General features: G+C 39.8%; 1 protein-coding gene across 1 annotated transcript in view; it reads right to left on the bottom strand.

Annotated features, from left to right (window-relative positions):
- MIPEP (mitochondrial intermediate peptidase) overlaps nt 1–12,039 on the bottom strand; it is a 74,244-nt gene extending 62,205 nt beyond the window's left edge. Inside the window, exons 1-6 of the mRNA XM_027677878.1 lie at nt 11,863–12,039; nt 8,790–8,963; nt 6,932–7,020; nt 5,112–5,198; nt 4,115–4,178; nt 2,175–2,357 (exon numbers count right to left, since the gene is read on the bottom strand). Coding sequence (XP_027533679.1) covers nt 2,175–2,357; nt 4,115–4,178; nt 5,112–5,198; nt 6,932–7,020; nt 8,790–8,963; nt 11,863–12,039 — 774 coding nt within the window. The remainder of the gene's footprint in view (nt 1–2,174; nt 2,358–4,114; nt 4,179–5,111; nt 5,199–6,931; nt 7,021–8,789; nt 8,964–11,862) is intronic.
- Between the last annotated feature and the right edge of the window lie 732 nt (nt 12,040–12,771).

Here is a 12,771-nt window from a genome sequence, read left to right as displayed (position 1 = left end):
CATTTTTAAACTGATATATTACTCATAGCTTCAGTAGCAATTCTGCAGATCACATTATTTTCAGGACAAGAGTTTATAGACAATATACAATGAGTATTATTCCTTTATTTACACTCCACTAGTGCTGTAATTTAGTTAATTTTTTATTTCTCACAGAAATAAACATTACAGCTTGGATTCTACCATAGCAAGCTTTTCTTTTTTGTGACACACAAGATTTCAAAGCCACCTTGATTATTTAACTATATAGTATAAGTGAAGACAGAACACTTGAGTGTTTTAATATGCTCCTGGTCCTAGCATCGTATCTGGGAGTCTAAGGAACCATCGTCACATTTCAATGGCCTAAATTAATTTTTAGTTAATAACTTTAAATGAATCCTTTTTAGAAAAGTAACATTAACAATGAATAAAATAAGAGTATTCAGGATAATTCAGGTTGGATGGGATCTCATGAGGTCTCTAATCCAACCTCATGCACTAAGCAGAGACAGCTATGAGCCAAGACCAATTTGCACAAAGCTTTTTCCAGTCTGGTCTTGAAACGCTGCACAGATGGGAGCGACAGCATGACCTCACTGTCTCACTGCTTGGATATCATGAGCAGGAAAAACTTCTCCAACTGGCATTTCTCACATACACTTGTGCCTGTTGCCACTTGTCTCCTGTCATGTACCACTCTGAAGAGCCCGGCTTTATTTTCTCCATGATATCCTTGCAAGTACTGGCAGGCTGCTGTCAAGTTCCCCCGAAACCACCTCTACTATAGGGTGAACAAGTCCAGATCCCTTAGCCTCTACTCAGTGCAAGCACTCCAGCTACTGGCCATCTTGGTAGCCTCTGTTGAAGTCACTCCTAAAGAGTGGGGCTATAATCTCTGCCCATAGTCTGGCTCTGTTCCTGTTCCTGCAGTCCAGGATGCTGCTGGCCACCTTTGCTGCCAGGGTTATTGCTGGTTCATGGTCAACTTGCTGGTCATCAACACTGTGGGCCTTTTCAACAGATCAGACCCAGTCAGGCAGCCCCAGCCTGTCCTATTACCAGGAATTCTCCCTTTCAAGATGCAGGATTTTGCACTTGTCCTTTTTGAATTACATAGTGTTGCCACTGGAACATTTCCTCAGCTTCTAGGCCACTCTGAATGTCAGCCTTGCCCTTCAGGTATATCAATTCTTCCTCCCAGTTTGCTACCACCTGCAAGTCTGGTAGGCAAGCACTCTGTCACTTCCTCTATGTCACTGATAAAGATGTTAAACAGGCGACCCAGGACAGACCCCTGCAACAGTTCTTTCATTACCAGTCTTCCTGTAGGGTACATTTCAACCATTACCCTCTGAGTTTGATCGTGAAATTAGTTTTTTTACCTGTTAGTCCATAAATCCAGACTTAATGTCCTCACTTGGACTGAAATTACTGAAGAACACTGAGGCAAAAGAAAGTGATGAGCATCTCTGGCCTTAGCTGTGCCTGCTGCCACTAAGTCACCCACCTTACTCAGCACTGAGTCCATGTTTTCCTTGTTCAGGCTTTTAGTACTAATGCAGCAGTAGTTGTTCTCGTTATTGCCGTTGATGTCCCTTTCAAGCCACAACTGCAGTTGAACTTTTACCTTCCTGACATCATCTCCACAGATACAGGTAATATTTCTAAATTCCTCCCTTGGATCCTGTACCTGCTGCTACTTTATGTATGCTACCTTTTGGAGATGAAGCTTTGTTATGAGTTTCCTGCTTGTTAAGCCTGGTTCCTGACACATCTACTTGGCTTTCTAAGGATCAGGATGCACTAATACTGAGTATCTTACTACCCTCATGTGCTTGGAGGATGCTACCTTTAGAGAACTACCTGCTTTCTTGAGCTCCTTTACCCTGCAGAGCTGCATTCCATGAGACCCCACCTCCCAATTTACTGAATTAACTGAAGTCTGCTTGCCTAAAATCCAGAGTTTGTATTCTGCCCCTCTTCTTCCTCCAGCCATTCAGGATCTGCATAGCTGTTATTTCATAGCTGCTACAGTCAAGTATGCCAATGATTATTATGTTCTAAAACAGTTTTTCCTTGTTAGTAATAACATCATAATCATAAACTACATGTATTTGCTTCACTAATAAGGAAAATAACTGATATACACTTCTATTATAGAGAATGTCAAAGCAAACTCAGGGAATACAAACCAGATCATCAGGACAATCAGCATGCAGACCAGCAACTTGTAAGTAATTGCCTTCGGCTATAAAATTATACCGAATATGCTCTGGCAAAACATGTTTGTCAATCTTGTTGGGAAGATGAGTTCCGATCAGAAACTCATTACATAAATCCAATATTCTGACATTGAGGTCAACTGCCTTTTTACGCTGTAAGAAAAATAAAGCACAAAATAATGTTTTCAGACATAGTACAGGCAGAACTCAAAGTTTCTAAAACCTTAGAGGACTTTTTCCAAAAATGAAGCAGAAAATAAAACATTTAAGATTAGACCTACAGCATCAATAAAACTGTAATGCAGGGCTGAAGTCAACATGATCAGATGCTCATACAGATCTGTAATTTCACACAGCATTGAAATTTGAAAGACAATGGCTCTGTTTCTGCAGTAAGAAAATGTCCAGTAGAGTATAAGTAGAATTTACATAAGCTTTGCTAGCTGCTTGGAAAGCATTTATAAAACTATGCCTAGTTGCTATGTAAAATACAGAAAAGATAAACCAGAAGCATCATTGAGAGAGATATCCTGAAATAGATATAGAACTACAGTTATCTTGTTACTGTTTGTATTGCACTGTTTTCTGGAGACTGTGAAGTATTTATGGTATTTCAACCTTTCTCTGAGGAGTTAGTGATTTAGAGTTTTATCACCATCATTACAGTATTTCATACATTTAACCTTACTGTAAGATTTGCTTCAGTGAATTTGCTCACATTAGTAGAGTATGGTCTCTATGGCCCATGGGTTCATAGCTCAAAAAAACAAAGGCGAGGGTACAGATACAACATACTTGTGAAGTCCACAGAATGACATAATCTGCAGATCTCTGTCTTCCCATTCCACCCTAATTCTTCAAAATATATCTCTGAGTTTTATTTTAAAAAGCAGAAATTCTTTGTAGCAGAAATAAGTTTCAACCTACAACAGGGAAGGATTTCTCAAGTCTGAAATGAGAATTGAAAAAAAAAAAACACTGAGCAGCTAACAAGAAGAAAAGTGGAATAGGCAGGGGAGCAAGAGGAAAATGTGCAAAAATAAGTGAAATTGTAACTGCAAGGAGATGAAGCACCACAGAACCAATAGTCAAATCAGACATAAACCCCAGAGTTTAAGTTTCATGTTGTTCTTTATACAAAGTAATTGCAAAAATATATTCTAGAAGCATTTTCTAGGTCACAAAACACCATCACAACCATGATCTTCAGAAAAGCTACCACATAAATCTAGTAGAAGAGCCTTTGTACAAATCTTTTGAGAGGGGGTGACTCAAATAAACAAGGTATTAACTTTATAAAGGGACATGAGCTATGAACAGAGCAACCATACCACGAAGCATGGTGTAAGCTGCTGGTTTTGGCAAATCCATCACTAACTACTGCGAAAGTATGTAAAAGCTCCAAGATAGGTAATCAGACCATACCCAGATAATCAATTTTGAACAAGATTTACAACTTCTGGTTATGTGAGCACCAAAGGAGAGCCTGGGCACACACTTGACCCATTCTAAAACACTCTACTTTATTAACCTGCCATCGCAGTGCACGGGGTGCTGCTTTTCCCCCTCTATAAATATGCTGTTGACAGATAAGTAGATATTTTAAAAATCTGATGCAGACAACAAACAAAGAAAACAGGATCTCTGGTCTTGCTTATAACTGTTCAGAAGAGAATGAAAGGATGAGGGCCAAACTGGGAAGAACAGTCAACATTAAAAAATACCATTTAGAAGTGATTTAAAATAGACAAAATCAATCACTTCTGAGAAGACAAAATTCCACAGAGGACAACGGGAATCTTGGAGGACAAACTGACCCTGAATCACACGATTTCACATTGCACATTTTTCATTATCTGGTCTTTGGCAGACAGGCAAATTTCTGTTCATATATTGTAGCCAAAAATTACCTTTTCTTCATCCAAATGAATGCCACTGATCTCAAAATCAAACATAAAAAGTTCTGCCACTCGCCTAAAAATACAGTAAATCCCTGTTAAAATCACCTCATTTGATAGTAAGCATAATTTTTAAACAGATTTTGCCTTTAGTAGTTATTTAGGTTTCATGTCTTTCACAGGGACTAACACCACAGTTATACAAGTATTGTTATTAGGGACAAAGACTTCTTATCTTGTAGGTCTTTAACAGTCAACTCATTGAAAAAGGATTTTTCCTTTGTTCTTAGTCATCTACATTAAAAATATGCTTCAAAATAATCCCACTACATTAACCTAGATGTTTAACAAATTTGTCCAAATTACCATTTTAATTTCATTTCACACTTCATTTATTCTAACATCAGAAAAATACCTCTTCAAATCTAACATCCTTGATCGTGGGGAAAGAAGGAAGAAGGAAGTAACAAACACCAAGCTTGTCTAACCACGTCAGCAAATAAATAATTCAAAACTATAACTGAATAAAAAGCTAATAAAACCTATGACAGAAATCATAAAGTTATAAATAAATATACTGCTAATCTGATTTTGAAAGATATAAATAAACTTTTATAAACTGAAACCAAGTTGTATGGTCTGGTCCCTATTTTACATATACACTATAGTACAGTATATCATTTTAATCAAAAGAGTATGATTGAAGAAAATCTTCAGTTGTCATGTCTTTGTTTTTGCAGATCTCAGTTATTCAGTGTAAATATATCTTGTGCTCTACAGTCACAGAGACATTCTCCAAGACTACATAACTACAAACTTCCTAACTTCTGTGCCAGTTATTTAGTAGTCACTAATAAATTAATAACAGAGATGTGGTTTGTTTTCCAGTTGCATTTATTAATTTAACAAAACATGAGACATAAGTACAATAAGGAAAAATACATATAATATCTAAAAATGTAATTCTATAAGATTCTATCTATAATGATTTATAAGCATTAATAAGTACCTGGTTTCTGGATCTAGGGAACTCGTAATACTTTCATCAGCTAGCAGACGTCTTAAACTCTGACACAGTTCAACATCTGTATTTAATCTGAAAATATAAAGAGTAAAAGAAGCACACATTAGCAACAGACACTAACATTTCAGTTTCTTGGTATTACTCATTCAAAGGCAGACCTTAGTATTTACTGAAACAACATTAAAAGCCAAGGGCTGTATTTTCAAAATGCTTTCTGGTTCACAATCACACTTAAAAACTAGAAAAATTGTATTCAAAGCATGTGTGGACAAACTGGCATGAAAATAGGTTTTATGCATCCAATAGGAAAATACTTTTGAATGGTATTTTGTAGCAAATATGAGCAAGTCTAAGACTGATGGCTTATGTTCCATGAACAAAGATCATCATGGTGACAGCATAAATCTGAGAGAACTGTTTTCTAGTCCTTATTTTGAAAGGACTCCATTAAGGAAAAATCTGTGCTTGAGTTTGCCATCAGATAAATGTGCTGCTGGCTGCCACTGGAGTAGACTTAGAGTTTACTAACCCCAGGACATTTCCAGACACCGATCACTGTACCTGTGCAGACAACACTATGTCAATTGGATTTGCTGGCATACTATCTACAAGCATCTATGTCAACCTGCATTACTGGGTGGGAATTGCAGTGGGGAATGAAACATATGCATACAATAGTTTATTGGCCTCTCAGGATAATTTGTGAATATTTTCTTCTTTCTAAAAATTTTATATCTGAAGTGGTATTCAGATATTATAGTCATATTGTTATAGATGGCTTGTTGAATCCAACTCTTGAGGAACCCAGTTTCAAGTGAAAGGCTTCCCAAACACGCTGGCAAGAACAAAGCAACAGTTTCTGCTGAATTTACTCTTAGAATTCTCTTTTTAGTCAGTACTGCTGTCCTCCTCAGAGTATAAAAGGCCTCTGCAACTCACTGTGGGACGTGAGATCAACCAGTCACTGTGTCCACTGTTACTAGGAGTCCTGAGGAAAGCAGCAAATTCTGGGTGACCTTCAAAATACTGCTTGGTAAAGCATTCACTAAAGAAGGCTACTCCGGAATCCAACAGGAAGGGAAGATACTGAAAGGACACAGCATTTGGAGACTTAAGATCACTTCTTTCCACTGCTCAGCAGCAAGAGCAGAAAAGAAGCAAATAAATCCACTATAGTCAAGAGCCACAGAGGTAACTTTCAGAACTTAAGCGTTAAGGTATTAAGAAAAAAGGCAACCCAAAGAAAAGCCAAACTTCAGAAATTGAAGTGTTTAAGAACATGTTCTATGAAATGGGGGTTTTAAATAAAGAACAAGCACACCAAAGTATATCAGCCATATATCACAGCCCTAGACAGACACATCTTCAAACACTCATTTTAACAGGAAACTGTCCTTTCCTCTTTCACATATCCCACTCACTGTCTGGAATTCAAAGGGTCAGCAAAACAGAAGAAAAAGTGTTGTGCAATGTAACAGCTTAAATCTTAAAAACAAATTAGCATTTTGTACATACCCTTTACAACCACTAGTGATTTGTCACAAGTCCTAGAAAAATATAGCTTTGAGCCTTTGATGGGTTTCAGTGACATGGAGTCAGAAACTGAAACTAAAATGGAATAACCTTTCATGAGATAACGTAACAAATCTAAACCCTTAGATATCTGTAATGGAAGACTGACACTTTGTTCTCATGTGCAAATCCTTCCAACTTATTTTTTGTTGATTGCTGTTTTCATACATGATCATACAGTAATTTTTAAAGATGCATATGGAAATAGTAAAAAAAAAAAAAAGAAAACATACTTCTCTACCACAGTACCAATGTTCCTGCAAGCTTCTTCAGCAGCCTCTCTGAATGCAAAGTCAGGGTGGGCAACTTTCACAAAATCAGCCTGACAAATCAGAAGAAGAAAACAGTAAGTAAAAGAGAATCTTGCCTTATAAACGAAGTTGCATTCAAGCAGTTCCACTTCTATTAACATTTATTTCTAAGAGTTCTGTGAAATATTTTTGCAGAATTTGCTCTTTTTTTCTTAAAACATAAAGCTGATTGGAAAACTTTGCTGACATTTATTAAACCAAATAGTGCATATATCCTTCCAAAAATATCATTAACCTATATACTTCTTAAAAACATTCTAAGTATAGTGTGTCTCTTGTGTATAGACCACCAAGTTATGCTTTCACGTAACTTCCTAGTAGGAAGAAATATGTTTCAAGAGAAAAACAGAAGTTCTTTTGGATTCAGAAGAAGGTTTTTATTTGACTTACTGATTTTTATTAAGTCTCCAAATACCTAAAGGGGTCCATAAGGCTAGAAGGATGCTAAAAGGGGGCTGGGGAGCTAGGGGCTTCCATTACTTAAATCAGGGAGGTTCTGGCATTGAACTGACAAAGAATTAAAGATTAGAATGTATTTAATTAAAGTCTAGGAATACATTGTAGACATTTAGCATGACTGTACAGAAAGTACATGCAACAAGCTTCACAGTCTAATAATATGATTGCAGTTTGGTTGAAAAGGCAGCCTTACAAATGCTACACACTTCAGATTTTTACTTCTTGGAATCCCTGTTTAAAATTCTGTATAATATTGACAGAACAGGTGCTAAATGACAGCACCTGCCAACAGGTAAAAATCACCAAATTGTTTCTAGACAAAGATCTGCAAGCTTTGTGCATCTTTGAACACAAAAACCTGAAATTAGTACATAGGAGGTAATTTTAACTCAGCAAACTGATACAAAACCATGGCCACTGAATTCTGACATTAGTATTTTACTTAGATATTGATTGATTAAGCAGAATTAAAAGTAGTCTATACAAAACGTAAGAACTAGTGACTTGACAGAGCATGTAACAAAAGATGTCTTAAATCTAGAAAACAATAAGAAATAAGATTTGAGAACTGAAAACACACAGAGACATTCAAATGCAAAAACCCAAGTCAAAAAACTCAGTGACCTATTTACTAAGAACTGAATTCAGAATGAAGGTTGGGTCTGCTTCCTTCAACCAAAGTGCGATGCTTTGATAAAAGATATACTTTAGGGAAACAGTTTCCAGATAGCAATATGAAATGCTCTGTTAAACTTAACATTTTGTGATACAGAATATCAGACCAAGTACTACGAATCTGTGGACCATAGAAACTGCAGTCTAGGAAACACCTGCATTTTTCTGTTAATAAAAAAGTAATACTGTTGAGTTTCATCTGCCACTTTTAATCTGCAAGTTCTCTATGGACCTTCACCTTTTAAAGTTCATAACTTAAAAACATGTGCATTGCAAACCCAATTTTATCTTTGAAATCAATCCCCTCTTTTCCCCACTGTAAGTGATGCTGGAAAGTTTATGCATTAATATTACAGCAGAAATACAACTGTGATGTCACCATTGTTTTCTTGTTGTTGCTTTTACATTATTTTTACATCTGTTTTAAAAACAACTGGAGCTTGACAGGATTTGTAATTACCTATCAGTTGGTAAAAATGTGTAATTAACTTTCAATCAATTTAATTTTATCTCAACACAAAACTTCATGGCGCTGTCTGCTATTTACTGCAGTGCAGAAAATCATAAAATGGAACACCATGGTGTAAGCTCAGTCAGTTTAAAAGGATTAATTTTTACTTCATGTAATAATAAAAAAGTAACTTACCAAGTCTGCTACTCTGCACAAGCTATCTGAAAGTTGATCAAAGATCCTTACAGTCTCTGGCCCAGGTGGTGTTGAACATGCCTTCTGTACTAGCTGTTCTGACTCTTGCAATGCTTTGTCTTGTGCTTCTTGAAATCCTTCCGGACAGCTCAGTTCTGGAACACCAAACAGACCCTGCAATGCAGAACACAATGAAAACACATCACTATTACCCTCCTTGATTTCTGCACCTTTGTTTCAATATTGAATTATCACTATAGAATTTTATCAAAATGACCGTGGCTAGCATATAGTAACGCTTCACTAAAACATTCCTACACAAGTGTCTTTGAAAACAAAGTCACAAAACCAGTCACAGACACTGGTATGATGTGAAAACATGTTCATTTCCCAGAGCAAAACCACACTGAGGTTTTTTTAGCCAGTATTGTTCTCAGCAAATCTTAAGAGTTTGACATCAAATCCTCACAAACTCTTCTCTTCCACACCATAAACTCCTATGCCAGCCTTTTCTCAAAGTATTTATCTTGCTTCTAAAGCATGGGCACCAAACAAAACACAGAAAGTCCACTTTGTTTGAAAATGAGGGAAAATCACTCCTTTGAAGCAAAGGAGACTTATCAAGGAATATGACAACTAAGCAGGAGTGTCAAAACAGTGAATGAGTTGGCCAACAGCACTAGATATCAATGCTGGATTGATATCCAGCAGGCAATAGGACAGTTGTTTTGGGCTCATTAAACAAGCCACACATACTGGAACCAGATCTCGAAGGAATAATCAGCAACCGCCAAAAATTTGTATGGTACGAACATTTTTATTCCTGAAGTTCCTACGAAGCCTGGCCTTGTCCCACAGGGCAGGGAAGACACAGACAGCAGTGAAAGAGAGTTAAAGATGTCCTACTGCTGATCAAACAAAATTACTAACACTGGCTGCAAGAGAAAAGTTCCACAATACAGACCTACAACAGTAAAAAGATTTCACAGAATCATAGAATCTCCTGATTTGGAAGGCAACCATAAGGATCATTGAAGTCCAACTCCTGGCCCTGCACAGGACAGCCCCAAGAATCACACCACGGGCCTGAGAGCACTGTCCAAACACTTTCGGAACTCTGGCAGGCTTGGTGCTGTGACCGCTTCCCTGGGGAGTCTTTTTCAGTGCCCAACGAACCCTTGGCTGAAAAAACCTTTTCCTAATAATTCCTTAATTTCATTTAAGTTAAAAAAGCATCACTTCAAGCAATACACTCCCTTTGCAACTGCCCAACTGCAACACAAACATCTCCTTACCTGCTAGCTACAGCATCTAACAGTGAAAAGCACATGATTTTACACGTCTATCCCTTCCCAAATTTAACCTCAGTATCTAAAACCACAATCTGGATTTGCAGATCTGCAGGCCAGTCACTTTATAATGCACCTTCTGCAAACTCTTTGTGTTACAGCAGTCAGCTACAGGTTTGCAGATAGCTTGCAAGTATTTATCTAGACAAAACAAAAAACTACAAATTGACAGCTTGTCTGTAAAAGTATATACTCTGAATGAAGCAAAAGCATCCCTTAAAGTAAGTATCTGGGACATTCTGAATTGCTTTTGCCTATTTTCTTTCTGTTACTGTTGCTAAAACTGCCTTCTTTTTTTCCTAAAGACAGAAACCCTTTCCTCACACCTCCCATGTTTTAAGTTATTATTTGGGAACAGGAACTGGACCAAAACAAACACTGAAAAAGATATTTTTATACATATACACACGCACTTAGACATAAATATACTTGTATCACAGCACCCTTCAATAATGCTTGTTGTATAAGAGACTGAAGACTTCACTCAGATCCCCAACCAAGGGTTGCAGTATCCTGCAATATCCCAGAGAGCTCCTGGCCTTCCTGCTGCCCTACATCATCATCCACCTCCCGAGTGAGCTCTTCCTGCACATGTAGTCCTCTGTGAACAGGAAGTATCTCCTTTTAGAAATAAATTAGCCATGGAGCTCTTCTTCCATATGATACCAAGCTTGACATAAAAACTGAAAAATTACCAAAAAATGAAGCCTGGTGCAGTTCTGTGTGTTCTTTAATGGCATTGGCTGCATAGATGCAGCATTATTCTCTTCGCTTGGCCTCAGCGTTTACATCCTACTTGTCACAGCCTCTTTGTGAGCCTGAAATATGCATCTCTATTCCCAAATTACTCTGGGCCAACTGAATTGTCCAGAACTCACTACCCAGGCCAGCCTAATGGGCAATATTTAACTGCATTATTTCCTGAAGCAAAACTTACACCAGTGTGCTTGCAGAGGCAGGAGAAGAAACAGAAAAGTTTCCCAAACAAGTGCTGGATTATAAAGAGAGGTCAGATTTGTCCTCAGTATACCCCCGAGTTCAACAGCTTTACCAGCCTGGGCATCATGGCAAGAGTAGCTGAGTCAGTAGGCAAACCACCTGGATTTTAAAGCTATAACTATTCTGCATGCACTGTGCCACCTAACTCTGTCCAGGAGCCAGCCTGTTGATTCCTAGGACACTCATTAACAAACGCACCTGACTCACCTCAAAAGGAAAAATATCAGAAAACCCAAACGTCACCGATCCAGCAAACAAATGCTTTTTTTTTTTTGCCACAGGAAAAATGTCAAGAATAATATCCAGGCAAGGGGATGTCGGCAGTGCAACAGATCCCGAAGCACTGCCAGAGTGTAGTGGCACGACACTGACAGAGGAACGAAGGCACAGCCAGGTGGGAGCTGGGAGTGGAAGGGGCAGTATCTCTTGTATGTACATATAGGCGCTAGTGAGGCTCAAAGCAAGTCTTTCCATACACAAGACCATGACTGTCAAACTCTTCTGCGTCCAAAAGCCAGAAGGTATTGGTTCATTAGGACAAAAATATATTGAACTAAATAAAAATTTTATAAAAAAGAAAAAATTACACAGAAGAAAAAAAAACCTACCCTGAAAAAAAATCCCTTAAAAAAGAGTTCTGATAAGCAGAGGAAAGTACCATGCTGCCAGCGGCCAGGGCCGCCGCAGGCCCGCCGCAGTTCCGGCCCCTCCCTCCCGCCGCTCACCGTCTCCCTCCCCGCCGCGCCGCCGCGGAGCGGCTGCTGCTGCTGCTGCTTCGCGTCGAAGGCGCTGCCCACGGGGTACCAGCTGGTGCTGACGGCCCGGCGGCCCGGCCCCGCCGCCCGGCCCTGCAGCACCCGGCCCAGCGCCGCGGGTAGCGCCCGCCGGCAGCCGCCCAGCATGGCGGAGTGCCGTGGAGCGGAGCGGAGCACACCCGGCACCGACCCCAGCACTCCCCGCTCACAGCGCGGCCGCGACCTCCGCGCGTCCGGGCCGAGGGGCGGAGCAGGAGGAGGAGGCGGAGCGCCGGGGAACACAGCGCGGAGCGGGGCGGAGCTCCCTGATCTCACTGCCCCTCAGCCCACTCGCTCCGCTGGCTTCGACGCTTAAGCTGTTTTGTCGCTCCCCGGGCTGTCCTGGGCCTACTCCTCTCGCTCCCCCGATCGCTCCGATTCCCCCGGCTGCCCCGCTGCCCTGCTCCCTCCCCGGACGCGCCGGGGCCTCTGCCGGCTGATCACAGAATCACAGAATATGCCGAGTTGGAAGGGACCCACAAGGATCATCGAGTCCAGCCCTTGGCCCTGCACAGGGCCATCCCCAAGAGTGACACCACGTGCCTGAGTATCATCCAAACGCTTCTTGAACTCTAATATCAGTCCTACACGTCCTCCAGTTAAACCTAAGTCCATTTTAAAGCGTTTCTTGGCCTAGTTGTTTCTGTGATGCAAACTTAACAGCGGGTGGCTTACAGGGGAAAAAAACCACCTCTTGGTGAAAAATTCACATAACCCTTGCCTCTGCTTTCGTATCTCCCTTGCAGTCATTCAGCTGACATGAGAAGTGCAGCTGTTCTTCCCGAAGAAACCCACTGGGCCATTTTCATTTGGGCTCTGTGATCCGTACTCAGGGTTCAA

The sequence above is a fragment of the Neopelma chrysocephalum genome, unplaced genomic scaffold (genome assembly GCF_003984885.1).
Source record: "Neopelma chrysocephalum unplaced genomic scaffold, ASM398488v2 Primary Assembly neopelma1_43, whole genome shotgun sequence".
In the NCBI taxonomy this organism is placed as follows: domain Eukaryota; kingdom Metazoa; phylum Chordata; class Aves; order Passeriformes; family Pipridae; genus Neopelma; species Neopelma chrysocephalum.
Note: the sequence above shows the minus strand (reverse complement) of the source record. Positions and strands in the feature narration are given on the sequence as shown.